General features: G+C 34.7%; 4 protein-coding genes across 4 annotated transcripts; 2 read left to right on the top strand and 2 right to left on the bottom strand.

The window, feature by feature from the left end:
• On the bottom strand, positions 1-2,237 carry LOC123676093. Its single transcript, XM_045611788.1, has 2 exons — positions 1,291-2,237; positions 1-1,234 (listed from the first exon to the last, which is right to left on the bottom strand). Exons 1-2 carry the CDS (start codon positions 2,050-2,052, stop codon positions 818-820), a joined length of 1,179 nt encoding a protein of 392 aa, XP_045467744.1. The 5' UTR covers positions 2,053-2,237; the 3' UTR covers positions 1-817.
• A 1,934-nt stretch (positions 2,238-4,171) lies between these two features.
• Positions 4,172-15,093, top strand: LOC123677133. Its single transcript, XM_045613646.1, has 6 exons — positions 4,172-5,304; positions 5,990-6,423; positions 7,797-8,619; positions 9,067-9,405; positions 13,538-14,338; positions 14,396-15,093. The coding sequence occupies exons 1-6, from the start codon at positions 4,525-4,527 to the stop codon at positions 14,828-14,830; spliced, it is 3,612 nt and encodes a 1,203-aa protein (XP_045469602.1). The 5' UTR covers positions 4,172-4,524; the 3' UTR covers positions 14,831-15,093.
• Positions 7,694-9,746, top strand: LOC123676091. Its single transcript, XM_045611786.1, has 2 exons — positions 7,694-8,619; positions 9,067-9,746. The coding sequence occupies exons 1-2, from the start codon at positions 7,837-7,839 to the stop codon at positions 9,514-9,516; spliced, it is 1,233 nt and encodes a 410-aa protein (XP_045467742.1). The 5' UTR covers positions 7,694-7,836; the 3' UTR covers positions 9,517-9,746.
• LOC123676092 lies at positions 11,092-12,853 on the bottom strand. Its single transcript, XM_045611787.1, has 2 exons — positions 11,694-12,853; positions 11,092-11,636 (listed from the first exon to the last, which is right to left on the bottom strand). The coding sequence occupies exons 1-2, from the start codon at positions 12,471-12,473 to the stop codon at positions 11,202-11,204; spliced, it is 1,215 nt and encodes a 404-aa protein (XP_045467743.1). The 5' UTR covers positions 12,474-12,853; the 3' UTR covers positions 11,092-11,201.
• Positions 15,094-16,309: the final 1,216 nt, after the last annotated feature.

Raw genomic sequence — 16,309 nt, forward strand, 5'->3', positions numbered from 1 at the left:
CCGCAATGTGGAAAATTTTTAAATTTCTGAAAATTGAACAGGAACTCCTCGTATTAGTTGATCAACTATTTCACAATAATATAAAAAAATTTAAACATTTAGACAAATTATATTTTCACTTGATTGAAAATCAGCAAAAAACAATTTGTCATGGTCATATCACGTAACAATTTGATGATATATAATTACAATCTCATCACATGAAACGTTCTAGCTTCCTACTATTCGAATAATCATGGAATAAAACTAAGTAAATAACGTGCAGCTAACTCCCACTCCATCGAATAATTATATACTGTCCAACAAATGAACAGTTATGTTATCCAAAAATTTGCCCTGATTGATATTCCCGAATCTTTACTGTCTTGCGTGTTATCTACTTTTTACAATAATATTTTAAGAGATATAATATTGAATAATTTTTTTGACGTTATTGTAAACGCAACAAAGTGAACTTTTTTACTTCAAAAACACTTTTCTCCTCAATTTCTTAACAGAGTCAACATCAAGAAGGATACATTTACTCCAACGCTCCTAGAACTTTTTAATACCTTTTTTGTAGGAAGATTCATCTTCTTTAGAGCCTAATTTATTCACCTGGAGCACCTTCACACCGTTGTTGTTGATAGAGAAGAATCTGAATAACTGAAGCAATTGATTGGCTAACAGCAGTTTTTTCATCAAAAAACAGTGTTTTATCAATATACGAAACTCCTTTTTATCCATTTTTTCAAATAACAACAAAGATGGCGTCACTCAACCTTCACTGTCTCATTCCAAATTTTTTAGCCATTTTAATTTGAAAAATGTATATATTCTAGAGAAACTTTTCTGCAAAACTTATCAAAAGGTCGCCTATTCTCTTATTGAACAAGTCAGCATTTCTCATTTCTGATGTATTGGTATGAATGATTGAATTTAATTCATCTGGAATCTCTTCAAGTTCTGCCAAGGACATCTGGATATTAGAAACTGCAATAACTAGTCCAGTCTTCCCGTATTTTCTCCAGTGCTTCATCAGCTTTTCGTAAGAAAAAACTTTATCAACATCAATCTTGAATAGTTTGAGTGAATCAGACAAAAAATCATGATACAGCTTCAAATACTCCTCTATATTATACAAGACTTCTTTATCGCCAGTACTAAGAAGATAATGACTCAAGTCCAGCGCAGGGGTTGACATACTAGACATTTGGAAATCAATCAGACATACTGACTGAGGTGCTTTTTCTTCCTGCAATTCAAATCAATTATATATGGGCATGTTTTCTGGAATTAAAAAGTACTTACATTGTCTTTGAAAAGCATATTATTACTCCAAGAGTCTCCATGACATATGACCAGCCTATCACATTCATCAACTTCAACATAAACTACATTTTCGATATCATCTATAATTGGTTTATACTTCAACATCAGGTTACTATTGTTGTCTTCATCATGCTTACTTACAACATCTTTGAGTAGAGCTCCGAAATAGTTGGAAGCATCTAAAATTAACTTGAACTTGCCCCAAACATCAGTCATATTTTCTGTTAGATCTTTGAATGTCTCAGGTTCCAATTCGCTCATGGCAAAAGATAAAGAGTGGAATTTTGCGTAAGTCTCAAGGACAAGAGATACCCTATCCTTGTCCATTGGTAATTTCTTATCTAGAAGTTGATATCCTGAATACTTCATGTTTTCAAATATCAGCATCTCTTGATTTTCTTCCTCATGTATAGAGTAAACTTTAGGTGAGAAGAAAAGAGTTGATTTGATGCGTTGTCTGTTCGTGAAATCTTTTAAAGCCGGAAAAACAAATTTGTACATGTAGGATTCTCTTTGGTAAACTTTTCTTATGCATTCCCGCTCTTCAGTATTATTTACAAACTTAGCTTTCTTCCTAACGAAGTGAAGTGGTTTATCTCCATTTTTTGGAAGGATATTGAAAAATAGTACTTCACCCAAGTAGTTCTCGCCTTTCTTCACAAGACCCTCCAAAGTAAGATTGTAGTTTTCCACACCTTTTTCAGACATCAATTTTTCAGCAAAGGTACTGAGGTCATCCATGTTTGTCGAGGACAATTCATATATAACATCTGGTGAGGACTGATAGAAAAGCCACAGAAGAGAGGCACAAGGAAGAGCAGATTATATTCCATCAGTGAAAAACACAAGGGGAACCACTTATGTAGTTTAGACAGCAATCATCATTATATTGCAATTTAGTTCTACTAGCAGACTATCAACCTTGAAAAAAATGAAATTGACTATACAGATAGTATGCTTTCTGCTAATATTCATTCTAGCAGGAATGGAGTGAAGTTGCTCATCATTTTTTTAATTTAAGTTGCGATGATGAAATGAACCATGAAAATAAGAAATGATGAGAAGGTGTATAGTAAAGGGTGTTTTTTTAGAGCTATAGAACTTTAAATTGCAATAAAACAACGATGGATCATTCGATTGACATGAATTTTATTTATCCGCAAGATAATCTTGTGTCATTACATTTTAAATATGATTTCTGGCATATGATCGCTACGGCTGGCTCGGATGTAGTCCAATCTGGACGTCCAATTTTCGATGACTTTTTCCAACATTTGTGGCCGTATATCGGCAATAACACGGCGAATGTTGTCTTCCAAATGGTCAAGGGTTTGTGGCTTATCCGCATAGACCAATGACTTCACATAGCCCCACAAGTAGTCTAGCGGTGTTAAATCACAAGATCTTGGAGGCCAATTCACAGGTCCAAAACGTGAAATTAGGCGGTCACCAAACGTGTCCTTCAATAAATCGATTGTGCCACGAGCTGTGTGACATGTTGCGCCGTCTTGTTGGAACCACAGCTCCTGGACATCATGGTTGTTCAATTCAGGAATGGAAAAGTTAGTAATCATGGCTCTATACCGATCACCATTGACTGTAACTCTCTGGCCATCATCGTTTTTGAAGAAGTACGGACCAGTGATTCCACCAGCCCATAAAGCGCACCAAACAGTCAGTTTTTCTGGATGTAACGGTGTTTCGACATACACTTGAGGATTAGCTTAACTCCAAATGCGGCAGTTTTGTTTGTTGACGTAGCTATTCAACCAGGAGTGCGCTTCATCGCTAAAATGGACGTAGTGTGCGATACGTATTCCGCACAGAACCATTATTTTCGAAATGAAATAGCACTATTTGCTAGCGTTGTTCAGGCGTGAGTCTATTCATGATGAATTGCCAAACCAAACTGAGAATAAATCACTTGACAGCTGTTAAATCGGTTGCCATTTCGAACAGTAATGCCAACTTAAAGTTATATACCTCGAAAAAAAAACACCCGTTATATCAGTATGCAATACTGATTTTTGAAAACGCAAGTTATTGCCACTTCTGACCAAAGAATACTCATCATTATCATAGGAGATTGCTTGCAGAATTCAATTATTTACCATTGTTAGTGAGATATTGGCTAAACTGGACTATTATGGCCTATGGGAGAGGAGAATTAACCAATCAACCCCAGTCGGACCTTGTCAACGTTTCAGACATTTATTATCTTAAATTTACATCTGAAATAATAGGGTGAAATCATCAACAGCGATAATTAAATAACGTTATTGGATCGATTGAGTGCAGAAATAAAAAAATTACGTTTTCAAATGCAGAAAAAGATGCACTTTCACCAAGGCAATGCTCATTTTCACAAATGGATAAAAACTATGGTCAAACTCAATGAATTGCACTTCCAAGTGCTTGACCACCCAGCTTACCAGATTATTTACTTATGATAAATACTGGAGATAACGTTAAGTGGTTGTTTTGAATATTTGTTTCGGATTATTCATCATGATTGGACAAATTCCAATCACTTGAATATTAAAAACATTAAAATCTAAAACTGAAATGAATAAAAAAAAATGATTACTGAGGTTATTTTATTGAACACAGAGTCGATTAATTGTTATTCTAGGCTTTATCATGGTGACGTCACATTGCAATCGCTTGCATTTTCGCTTGAAATGGAATTATCAATTTTTCCAATTCAATGTTGATAAACAATTATAACTATGACTTCGATCCGATTCCATTCTTTGGGTACCGCCTTTTATGTGCAGAACGTCACTTGAAATGAAACTCTGATTCTTCAGAAGTAGCAGTATTGGACGATCAATTCATATAGCGCGAAGAACTCCCAAGATAATTTTCAATGTCATTAGTAGTGACAAAGTCCATCATATAAAATGATCTCTCCGATTCGACAGGAGGATATAAAGAAGAATATTCACTAGTACGTTCCTATACGAATGCTCCAAACTATCGGGGAACGCTGTTATGCAATCTAAAATAATTAACTTCAAATTATCATTCTAACAGTGTGGTGTGTTATTTGTTCCGACCGCTGAAGGCCAAAGTTGATCCAAAGCTACATAAGCTTCCTCGATAAGAGAGTAGTTTGCAAAAAAAAAAATTATAACTGCGCTGCCAATTCTTCCCAAGGAATTTTGTTGGACGATCAGTTGCACACGTGGTGGCTTCGAGATACCATACAAGATGATCGTCGAAGAAATACAGGAAGATATTGCTGCAGCAATAAAAGCAATCATGAAGAAAGAAGGTGTATCTGATTACAGATACGAGATCGATGGACAGTCAGAGTCTGGTGACAATTATATGGGTGAAGTGTATTTCATAAGGGTGGTATCTGAGGAAAACAAGAAGACTCTTCATTTGGTGCTGAAGACAGCGAAACGTTCAAAAGACCTTCGAGAAGCTGTACCTATCGAGGTGTTTTACAGTAGGGAATTGTATATGTATTCAGATGTGTTTCCAGTGTTTAGAGAGTTTATTCGAGAAGTGGCGCCAAATTTTGAATTCCAGTTTGTGCCCAAAGTTTACTGGATCAACGACGAGCTCTCAAGAGAAACTATCGTCTTGGAGAACCTGAAAGATTCTGGTTTCAGCTTGTACGACAGGAAGAAGCCTTGGAACTTCCAACATTCTGCTTTGGCTATGAAACAATATGGCAAGCTGCATGCACTTTCTATAGCGTTGAAAGACCAGAAACCTGAAGTGTATAGGGAATTGACGAAGAAGATGGGAAATGTATCAAATGTCTGGGAAAAAAAGATGGATATGAAGGGATTTTTTACTGAGCCTTTAGAACATATTATGAGTGTGTTGAGGAAGAACGGTAAGGAAGATCTGGCGGAAAAGTATGATGGTTTATTGGATGAAGCTGAAGGAATGTTGTTGAAAGAACCAGATGAAGATGATAAATTGGCGATTTGTCATATGGACTGTTGGAATAACAATTTCATGTTCAAGTATGAGGTAAATATGATATCTTCTAGAAACATAGTTCCAACAGTTTTTTTTGGATATTTCCCTTTAATTTTTATACCGTTGATTCTAATTCAATCAAAAAATTCCAGTAGGTTCCATATTATAAAAAATGATATAATGTTATTTGTGCTCAGAAAATTGTTATATTTAATCATGGGAAGATGCACGCTTCAACAACGTTTACGAAGTGTTGAATTGTTTAATCGAAATCAGTGCTCGTTTGTGAATACTGAGAGAAATTTGAAAAGTAGGTACACATGAACGATAACATAGTTAATCGATTTGAATCGTATTGTAGACAGTGTACACAAATACTGAGCCGAACTTGATATGATTTTTGAATTTGTCTTCAATATGAATAATGAGTCGATTAACTGAATATTGTAGTGCAAGAATTCTTCATGGATTTCTGTCAATATTCACAAATGAGCAATGATTTTCATGAAACAATTTCTAAACGTTGTTGAGGCGTGTGATCTGTTTCAAAAATTTCAATTATAAATTTTGGTATTTACTATATTATAATCTGGACTTGACCTTTACGATTTAGTCCTTTAGAAACATTGAATTCGAGCTAAATGGTTTTAGTTGTACATGAATGAAATGTTAGGTTAAAGCTCAAAATGATATAACTGATTTTGAGACTGAATTCAAAATTCCTTGCACATTCCAGAATGATGACAAATCTACACCATCAGATCTACGTATGCTGGATTTTCAACTCTCTGTAGTAGACTCACCAGCCAAAGACCTAAGCTACAACATATACGCAACATGCGACAACACATGCCTCAATCGTTTTGACGAACTTATCCAGATCTACTACGATACTCTGAAGGAGTCTGTGAGGGTTTTGGGCAGCAACCCTGATATAATCTTCAGCATGGCAGATCTACGCAGGCAATGGAGGAAGTACGGTTTGTATGGCCTTTTCTTCTCCATAACGATCATCAAGATAGAGTTGTTGGAGAAAGAAAATGCTCCCAAAATAGAAGAAATGGCCAAACACGAGAACATGATAGATGGCTTCAACGTCAAGGTGACTAACCAAGAGGAGTATGACAGAAGAATTAGTGGTGTATATGCTCACTTCGCTGAAAATTTCCTCTGAGGAGATTTCACATTTTTCCAGTAACTTCAGTGTTGGTGTGTTCTGCTCCTGTTGGGTTGATAACTGAAGATTGGTATATTTAAGTTAATATCTCAATCTGCTCAGATATGACCCCAAATGTAATTGAAAAGTGATCAACTATAACTAACTAATTAACAATTAATTATATCATTCTGTAAATGAATTTATTATTTGTATATTATAATGTATTTGAGTTCTCGTTATTTTTTTTTTCATTATCCTGCAATTTGGTTGAATTGAACCAAATACAATGAAACTTACAAATTCAAAATACTTTCTCTTCATTTGCTCAAAAAAACTCTGTCCTCCATGAGAAATACTCTATTCAAAATGATTAAACTTTAATCATTTGTTTTATCAAAATATCCACGAATTTGATCGATTCAACCATCATAATATCTCATGATTCAGATTGTGAAATATTTCTTCATGAAAAATAAAAAGACTCATCTCGGTCTCTTCCTGAAAAAAAATCAAGCGACATAGGTAAACTGAATATTTGTAGTGAACTTCATCAAAATCAAACAAAAATCGTATAAGTTAAGACTATTGAAAGGATTTGCTTATCCGTTTATCGATAAGCAGACAAGATATGTTTTTCAGGAGTTGTCTGAAATTTTGCAAGCGAAAAATTTTACTTTTCTATCCTGTGATAATTGACGTATTGGATTTGACTAAACGAATTTCGGAAATTTGTAATTTTGATCTGAATTGTTGACTTTCAATTCTTAATTTTGAGACCAGGAAGTTTATTTATAGATGTGACTCTGGTTATTATGTTTCTGCCTGACTTCGCACTGATAGGTTCAGATTGATTTGCCCTGAAGATGACTATGTGAGTGATCGAAAGTTTGGCTAAATTCAATAAAGAACTCAAATAAGATCCTTGAGCGACCTCCTATCTGATAAATAATTCCCTTTTTTTATCCTGTTATGTATTGACGTGGAATTCCATTCATCATATCTTGTGTCTAGGAAGATCTATATTTATCTATACTTAATTGAAAATTAATTCCCAATGAAGTAAAGACAAATATAGATATACTTCATCGGAAATTAATTTTCAATCAAGTAAAGACAAACATAGATCTCGGGAGAGAAATATATCTTCCTGCAGGATAAAAGGAATTTTTAATGATTCCAAATGAGCAATAAATCTTATCGATACGTCCCTGTCCTATCTGGAGATCCCAAGGTCGTTATCTTTATCTGAAATTTGGTGCAGCATATTCTCGTTTTCAATTTGGTGAAGGTCAACCTTTGTAGTGGGTGAGATAGATGTAAACTTTGTTGTATGCGCCTGTCAATGGTTATACCAGCAATTTATATCAAACGATTTCCTGTTCAGTAATTGTGCTTCGCCAGTTGATCAAACGTTGTTGTTACACATGGAGTGCGAGGAAATCAAGAAAGATGCCGAGGATCTCATCCACAGGCTGATGGTTGAAGAGGGCGTAGAAAAATATAAGCTACACTTCGATGGTAAAACCGAAGCTGGTGACAACTACGCCTGTGTTATATTATTCCTCAGGGTTGAACCTGAGGGTGATCAAAAACCATATAATTTAGTGATGAAGACAGCTAAACGATCAAAAGATATTAATGCCTTTCTGCCTGTTGAGATGATATACAACAGGGAGCTCCTCATCTACACCAAAGTTTTTCCAACATACCAAAAATTCATCGAAGACACCAAATCAGTCTTCAGCCTTGACTTCGTCCCAAAGACTTATCTGACTAGTGACATATCCTGGAAACAGACCATAATCTTTGAAAATCTCAAGAGTAGAGGTTTCAGACTTCACGACAGACAGAAATCATGGGATTTAGACCACTCTCTTCTAGCGATGGAGAAATATGGTGAGTTTCACGCTCTTTCTCTTGCTCTTAAGCATCAAAGACCGGACGAGTACGAGGAGTTGGTGAAACAAATGCCGAACGTTACGGCTGAATTTAATAAAAGAATGGATATGAAGTTTCTGTTTCAAGATCTGCTGGACAATGTGTTGAAATTGTTGCAGAAGAATGGGAGGCAAGATCTTGTTGATAAATATGATGGTCTCGTAGAGGACGTGGATGTGTTCATCAAACATCCTGGACTTGACGAGGGCGACAATATGCTTATTGGTCACTTGGACTGTTGGAATAACAATTTCATGTTCAAATATGAGGTATGTATTATTGGTACAGTGCTGTTTAATGATTCTTAGAGAATTTTCTTAGTCTGGACTACATGAATTTAGAACATATTAAAATAGAATATCAGATGAATCCAGAAGTTCATTATTGCAGGTAAATTCTTAATATTTCAACACGTATTTCACACTTTTTTTGTCATTCTTGAATAGCATTTTGTATTCACAGTCAAAACATTGCCATTGTGACCATGGTATGTTTCATATTTATTGATCAATGGGTTATTTCATCTGAGTTTAACATTTATGTAGATGAGTATAACAAATTCAAACTACCTGGGTTATAAGAATTTTCGATATCCTTCGTTCCTTTTCTTATCTCATTAATGTATACATTTCCAGTCAAAAATTTTGAAGTGCCTGATTGTGTGATACGAAATTGACTCAACAATTTCTAACATACGAATCTCACATCTGTTCCAGAATGAAGATGATTCAAAACCCTCATCGATCTGCTTACTAGACTTTCAACTATCATCCCTCTGTTCACCAGCCAAAGATCTCAGTTACAATATCTACTCCACCTGCGATAAAGCTTGCCTAGCTCACTTCGATGAAATCCTGAAGACGTACTACGCTTCATTATCTGACAGCCTTGAACGTTTGGGATGCAAACCAGATGAAATATTCACCTACGAACAGCTCCAACAACATTGGCGAAAATATGCCAAGTTTGGACTTCTGACTTCTCTCTTGGTTTTGAGGATATGCTTGGTGGACAAGGAAGACGCTCCAGATTTCAACGAAATGGCCAAAAACGCCGTGAATAATGACAATTTTTCGGAATGTTTTAACGTCGTTGTCAAAAATCAAGATGAATATAACCGAAGGGTCTTTGATGCTTTTGTTCATTTTGGTGAAAATTTTCTTTGAACTTCGGTTTAGTACAAGAAATTATGGTGTTATTTTCACCAGTAGCATACTCATAAAGCATTCAAGTGACCCATCTCCAATGGTATTCAGTATTAAAAAGCGAAAGATTACCAAATAATCTGTAAGATATATTTGTACTGCACAATACATTAGTATTAAGTTGATTATGAGCAGCTACGTCATTTGGGAATTTTTATTTGATAGAAGTATATTTCATCCATAGAAAATAAGAACAAAGAATTAAATATATATTTTTTCGGCAACCGTCCGTGAAGTGCTCACCTCCCGGACGATTTTTCTCTGAGAAAGTAGTATTTCCCGGCCTAGTCCGGAAAGTACGTACTTCCCGGACTAGGCCGGAAAAGAATCAAGTCGTTTGTGTCATTGTGAATATGAAAATCTTGGTAGGTATATTTTTAATAAATCATTACCATAGTAACCGAGAAAACGGCTGACAGTTCATATGAAATTAGATGTCAACAATTTGCATGTTTTTTGATCGCAATCGCAATAAAATATGGAAAGCAGCAGCGATAGTGTTATTCTACACGGTTGCCGAAAAAATATTGTACGCAACGCGCCCGAAAATGTTTTTTTTTGGACTCACAGACTTCCAGGACTCGCTTACGCTCGTCCTGGAAGTTTGTATATTCGTTTTATCTATTCGTCCAAAAAAACCCTATTTTCCGAAATTGTTGCGTAAATTACTATTTCATCTGTTGTTTTCGAAAAAAATTAGTTGAAATTGGATCACCAATAACTCTCTGCTCGATTACATAGATTTTGTTGAATTATTTTAGAAATCAGGAATACAATTCAGCGAGAGGTTATTTTGGATATACAAAGATCAGTTATTCACATTAATAGGTAGGTTTATTTTATGATAATTCATATTTTAATGACAATAATATATTGGAAAATAGTTTCTATTGAGTCTCCAACAAGTCTTTTTTGTATTTTATTGATTTTTGTAGGATGTTATTCAGTAATCGCGACTGCTGGACATATAAGAGATTTTTTCTTGGGAGTCAATTTAGGATATTTATCTAGAGATTGATAATCTAGATGAAATACCTATTTGAGTGATACACTTAATAAGATGATAAGACTATATCGATATTATCAAAAATAAACGATCTATCGAAGAAATCTCAGACATATTAAAAACAAATTTATTTGTATAAATGAAGAGTTGGTAAACATTTCTAATCCACTTCTTGTGAAAATATTAACAAGTACCTTTCAATCCTAAGTGTTGCCCCACTATTCAACGTACGTTCTCAAACGAAAAGATTCGAATCATAGTATAGTGAGATCCCAACATAAGAACCATAGAAAACTCAAAAATAATATTGCAAAAGAAATACCCAATATTTCCGATATCATCAGCTCATTTTACAATTGACGTTTGGATAGATTAAAAGTTTTACACGTATAGACGCATTGAAAGGGATTTTATATCAGGTAGGTAGGAATTTTCCATTTGGTCAATGATTCCGAAAAATCTTTATAGGAAATGAAAAAAAAATCACTTATCAGACCGTCTGATCCGGTACTTAGAGTTGATAATAATAATAATAATAAATGAGTTTATTCAAATATTCAATACAATAAGTACAATTTCAAATTAAACTAATGATATTTTTACGAAACAAGTTTAAATTGAAATAAGTTGTCACTTCTCCTCACATACACGTCTTGGCAAAATTCTTAAAAACAGCTATGATTCTACTCTCAAAATGATCATTATTCTCTATCTGACCTAATTTCATTAAACTTAGATCTCCACTTTCTGATATATCTGGAGCAGCTTCATCTTTCTTCGCAAGTTGAACTTTGATGACGAAGGCCGCCATTATAAGACCTGATATAGCATATTTTCTCCAATGATCCTTCAGCTTCAGAATGCTAAAAATTTCTTCTGGATCGAGTGCAAGCTTCTTCAAAGTTGAAGAGAAGGAATCATAGTAAAACTGTAGAAGATTTTCGAACTCATTCGTTATTGTATTTTCATCACAAGAGGTATAAAGGAAGTAACTCAAATCTGTAGCAGGAGATCCAAAACTGGACAACTGGAAGTCCAAGAAACATACACCTAAGGGCTCCAGGCTTTCTGCATTCTTGAAAAATTATATAATGATGAGAATTGGAACTGAATCAAGTATTTCTCCACCTACCTTATATTTGAACATCATATTATTGATCCAACAATCGCCATGAGTAATAAGTACTTTATCTTCCTCATTTGGACAATTTGCAAGGATATTTATAACGTTTTCGGGTACTTCTTCCAGTTTTTCGGCGATATTTTTCAGTCCAGCTTTATTTAGAATTTGAATAGCGTCTCTCATATAATCACCGAACAATTTTCTGACACCCTCATCGTCAATGAAAGCTGCGAAAATATTGTTCATTTCCTTCGTTAAATTAGCGAAAACTTTTGGATTTTTGAAACGCAAAGCCATAGTAGAAGCATGATATTTTCCATAGTTACTCAAAACGGTTCTGATGTGTTCCATATTCATTGGTTTGTTTGTATCCCACAACCTGAAGCCCTTGGCTTTCAAATTGTCCATTATCATTGTTTCGTGTCCAGGATCCTCGTTTACCAAATATGGTTGAGTCATATTTTCCAGATGGAAATCTGATGCTGATTCAATAAGCATCTGACGAATTGCTGGAGCTACTTTGGAATATAGGTGCATCTCACGTTTGTCTCCAACAGCGTCTTGGGATAGTTCTCTCATCTTCTTGGATCTTTTCGTTGTTTTCATCACGAAGCTATACTTTTTTTCAACCGTTTTTGGTGTAACACTAAAGAAAACTATTTCAGAGCTATAATTTGTACCCTTTTCAGTTTGTCCTTCAATGTTTATATCGTATTCGGCGATTCCTTCATTCTTCATAATTGTTTTGGTGAAAACTTCAAGATCGTTCATTATATCTTGATCCAACATGACGGTAACTACTGGTTTACTACTAATTCACCATAAAAGTACACAATAACTGTTAATCAAATATTATACTCACTCGAAATTACATACACTAGATATCGAACATTCGAAATGATTAGATATAACTTTATGAATGCTTGATTTCGTGGAGTATTCTTCTTGAAGATTACCTTGAAATTAATGATTCACTATTTTGAGATTATCACGATGCAGTGGCGGTCTCAAATTCATCCCAGTGAACATCTAGTGTTTGTAGAGAATTGGCTAATTGCTTCAATCTGAAAGCCATAATGATCTAGACATATTGCGCATTCTCCAAGTCCTACCTCCTACATCTGACAGCTAGTATTAGTCAATGGTCTTCTCTAGACCATTCTTGATAACTCCATACTACAGATAATTGGCTACGGTTAAGAAAATTTGCATTTTCTCTGAATGAAAAAGCACCTTCACATCATTTTCCAATAATGTCTATGCCTATGTCTATACTATACAATTTTTACTTGTCGCATTCTAGGCATAATCGCAGCTACACAACGTAAGAAACAACACAAAAATAGAAGAATTAAAACCAAAAACACAACACCAAAGTCGGCTCAATATTTCAAGACATATACCTGATAATTTAAACTGAGACAATAAGTGGACTTCAAATTTTCCATGGCCAATTCATCATTTTGAATGAAATTTTAGTCGATTACAAGCATTAACTAGTTAAAAATTTCTGCCAAGTTTAGTCAAAAAAATTCCACCGCCTTCTTTGTTTTGCATTTTTACGTTAGGGAGTATATTTGTCTAGTTGAGACTGGTAGGAGCCCTATATCTACAGTTTCTGATACTCATTAATCCAAACACATAGATATATTATGTAATCATAATCACTCAATGAAGACTTGTTTAGAATCATCTCAAGGTCATCCCGATTCAAAACAATTTACGCTCTCAAATGTTCATACAGATAATATCTAATCGTATAGTACTGTACGTTACGAATGTGCAAAAATAATTTACTTCATTGAATTTCATAATCAGTTGTTGGTAAACTGTTTTTGGGTATTGAATAAAATCGTGAGCCAGTGGTTAACATTATGTTGGAGCAAGAAATAGTGAACGATCTTGAGGTTTTCACCAAAACAATTATGAAGAATGAAGGAATCACCGATTACGATATACACATTGAAGGAAAAACTGAAAAGGGTACAAATTATGGCTCCGAAATCATTTTTTACAGTGTTACACCAAAAACTTTGGAAAAAAAGTATAGCTTGGTGATGAAAACAACGAAAAGATCCAAGAAAGTGAGAGAACTATCCCAAGACGCTATTGGAGACAAACGTGAGATGCATCTCTATTCCAAAGTTGCTCCAGCAATTCGTCAGATGTTGACGGAATCTTCATCAGATTACCATCTGGAAAATATGACTCGACCATATTTGGTAAACGAGGATCCTGGACACGAAACAATGATAATGGACAATTTGAAAGCCAAGGGTTTCAGATTGTGGGATACAAACAAAGCAATGAATATGGAACACATCCGAAAAGTTTTGAGTAACTATGGAAAATATCATGCTTCAACTATAGCTTTGCGTTTCAAAAAACCAGAAGTGTTTGCTGATTTAACGAAAGACATGAAAAACCTTTTCGGAGCTTTCATGGAAAAAGAGGATTTCAAAAAAATATTCGGAGGCTATATGGAAGATGCTATTCAAATTCTAGATAAGGCTGGACTGAAAAATATCGTAGAAAAACTTGAGGGTGTTCCCGAAAATGTTATGAATATCCTTGGGAATTGTCCAAATGAAGAAGATCAAGTACTTATCACACATGGCGATTGTTGGATCAATAATATGATGTTCAAATATAAGGTAGGTGGAGAAATCCTTGATTCAATTCCAATTCTCATCATAATATAATTTTTTAAGGATGCAGAAAGCCTTGAGCCCTTGGATTTATGTTTCTTGGACTTCCAGTTGTCCAGTTTTGGATCTCCTGCCACAGATCTAAGTTACTATCTTTATACATCTTGTGATGAAAATACGATAACTAATGAATTCGACAATCTTCTTCAGTTTTACTATGATTCCTTCTCTTCAACTTTGAAGGAACTTGAACTCGATCCAGAACAAGTTTTTAGCATTCAGAAGCTGAAGGATCATTGGAAAAAATATGCTATATATGGTCTTATAATGGCTGCCTTCGTCATCAAAGTTCAACTTGCAAGCAAAAATGAAGCTCCTCCAGATTTATCAAATAGCGGAGATTTTAATTCAATGAAATTAGGGCAGATAGAAAATAATGACCTTTACGAGAGTAGAATCATTGCTGTATTTAAGCATTTTGCCAAAACGTGTATGTGAGTACGAAACCATATAACTGTATGTATAGATATATGTGGTCTTCTCGCTCAAAAGCTCCTGACTGCATATCAGCGCTGTCCTGGTTTTATAGATATTCTGCTTGTAGTCTATGGTTCTAGCAACGCACCATATACAAGAAATTTCGCAAAAAACTTGAAATCAATTCATTATACAAGCAAAATCTCAACTCGGACAGATCTGTTGTCACTAAAATATAATTATTATTGTGAAAATTGAGTATCGAATAGATATATCTCAAACAACAAGGTCTCTCATTTTATTAGCATCCGAATTGAGCTGTTATATAAAAATGGAACACGTTTTTTCGAATGATTGTTTGAAAAGTACGATAATCCTAAAAAACAAAAGATCTTGCTATACAGAGTGAGTCTTTGACGTGTACATATGTTTCAACCTAAGATTGCTGAGGTCAAAAGAAACATTTTTTTCCTAGCATTTTTTTCTATTTGCCTAGTTGAAAAGATACAGGCTGTTGAATATCCATAAAAAAAATGTAATTTTTAGTTTTACCTCGCAAATGGAATGGAATTATTTTCGAAATATAGTTTTTTATTGATGTAATGAATCTTTTCCATCAAAGTCCGGTCAACTCCAAAATACCCGCTATACTCAGTGAGAAAAAACTCGCATCGGAAAAATAGTAAATATAATATTTTCACAAGCAGTTGATTGTACATATTTATCAATTCTGTATTCGGACAAGTTGAGTGGTTTCATTGATAAATTGTTAATTTTTTTACAGATATGATCTTGTATTGATAAAGTCTTATCTCATTATTGATTCTCAACAACATAAATGTATCGCCTTAGATTGATAATTTTCTCAGATCATTGTATTGACGTAACGTCGGCTGAAGAACAGACCTTTACGATACTGTAGTGCCTCTGTCTGCTCGAGTGGTGGCGTTATGGATGTGCGCCACATTCTACTAACTACTTCAGCCCCGACGGATTTATAGGGGTTGTTGCAGCAGAGTCACCTCTCCACGATGGTGTGGGAGTAGAGGATGTTTTAGGCAGCGATCGCTGGATTATTAGGCCATCACCGATCTCGTGACGAAATATACAAAATCCTGAGGGAGAGGAGTGCACCTACACAAACTAGTATTAAACTTTTTGACAACTTTGGTAATAACGGTCCCCCCTCTTAATGTATTAATCTATGTTTCTCGAAAATTGGCCATTGCAAAGCCAAAACCGTTTAACAATATAAAGGGTGTTTTTTTAGAGCTATAGAACTTTAAATTGTGATAAAACAACGATGGATTATTCGATTGACATGAATTTTATTTATTCGCAAGATAATCTTTTGGCATTACATTTTAAATATGATTTCTGGCATATGACAGCCACGGGTGGCTCGGATGTAGTCCAATCTGGACGTCCAATTTTCGATGACTTTTTCCAACATTTGTGGCCGTATATCGGCAATAATACAGCGAATGTTGTCTTCCAAAT

Source organism: Harmonia axyridis, chromosome 3 (assembly GCF_914767665.1).
Source record: "Harmonia axyridis chromosome 3, icHarAxyr1.1, whole genome shotgun sequence".
Lineage (NCBI taxonomy): Eukaryota > Metazoa > Arthropoda > Insecta > Coleoptera > Coccinellidae > Harmonia > Harmonia axyridis.

Excerpts from the sequence above, each read along its gene's own strand:
- LOC123676092 (XM_045611787.1), bottom strand. The coding sequence starts at position 12,473 with ATGTTGGATCAAGATATAATGAACGATCTTGAAGTTTTCACCAAAACA. Across the intron at positions 11,637-11,693 it reads ATATGATGTTCAAATATAAG|AATGCAGAAAGCCTGGAGCC; the intron begins GTAGGTGGAGAA and ends TAATTTTTCAAG.
- LOC123676091 (XM_045611786.1), top strand. The coding sequence starts at position 7,837 with ATGGAGTGCGAGGAAATCAAGAAAGATGCCGAGGATCTCATCCACAGG. Across the intron at positions 8,620-9,066 it reads ATTTCATGTTCAAATATGAG|AATGAAGATGATTCAAAACC; the intron begins GTATGTATTATT and ends CATCTGTTCCAG.
- LOC123676093 (XM_045611788.1), bottom strand. The coding sequence starts at position 2,052 with ATGGATGACCTCAGTACCTTTGCTGAAAAATTGATGTCTGAAAAAGGT. Across the intron at positions 1,235-1,290 it reads ATATGCTTTTCAAAGACAAT|GAAGAAAAAGCACCTCAGTC; the intron begins GTAAGTACTTTT and ends TTTGAATTGCAG.
- LOC123677133 (XM_045613646.1), top strand. The coding sequence starts at position 4,525 with ATGATCGTCGAAGAAATACAGGAAGATATTGCTGCAGCAATAAAAGCA. Across the intron at positions 5,305-5,989 it reads ATTTCATGTTCAAGTATGAG|AATGATGACAAATCTACACC; the intron begins GTAAATATGATA and ends TGCACATTCCAG. Across the intron at positions 14,339-14,395 it reads ATATGATGTTCAAATATAAG|GATGCAGAAAGCCTTGAGCC; the intron begins GTAGGTGGAGAA and ends TAATTTTTTAAG.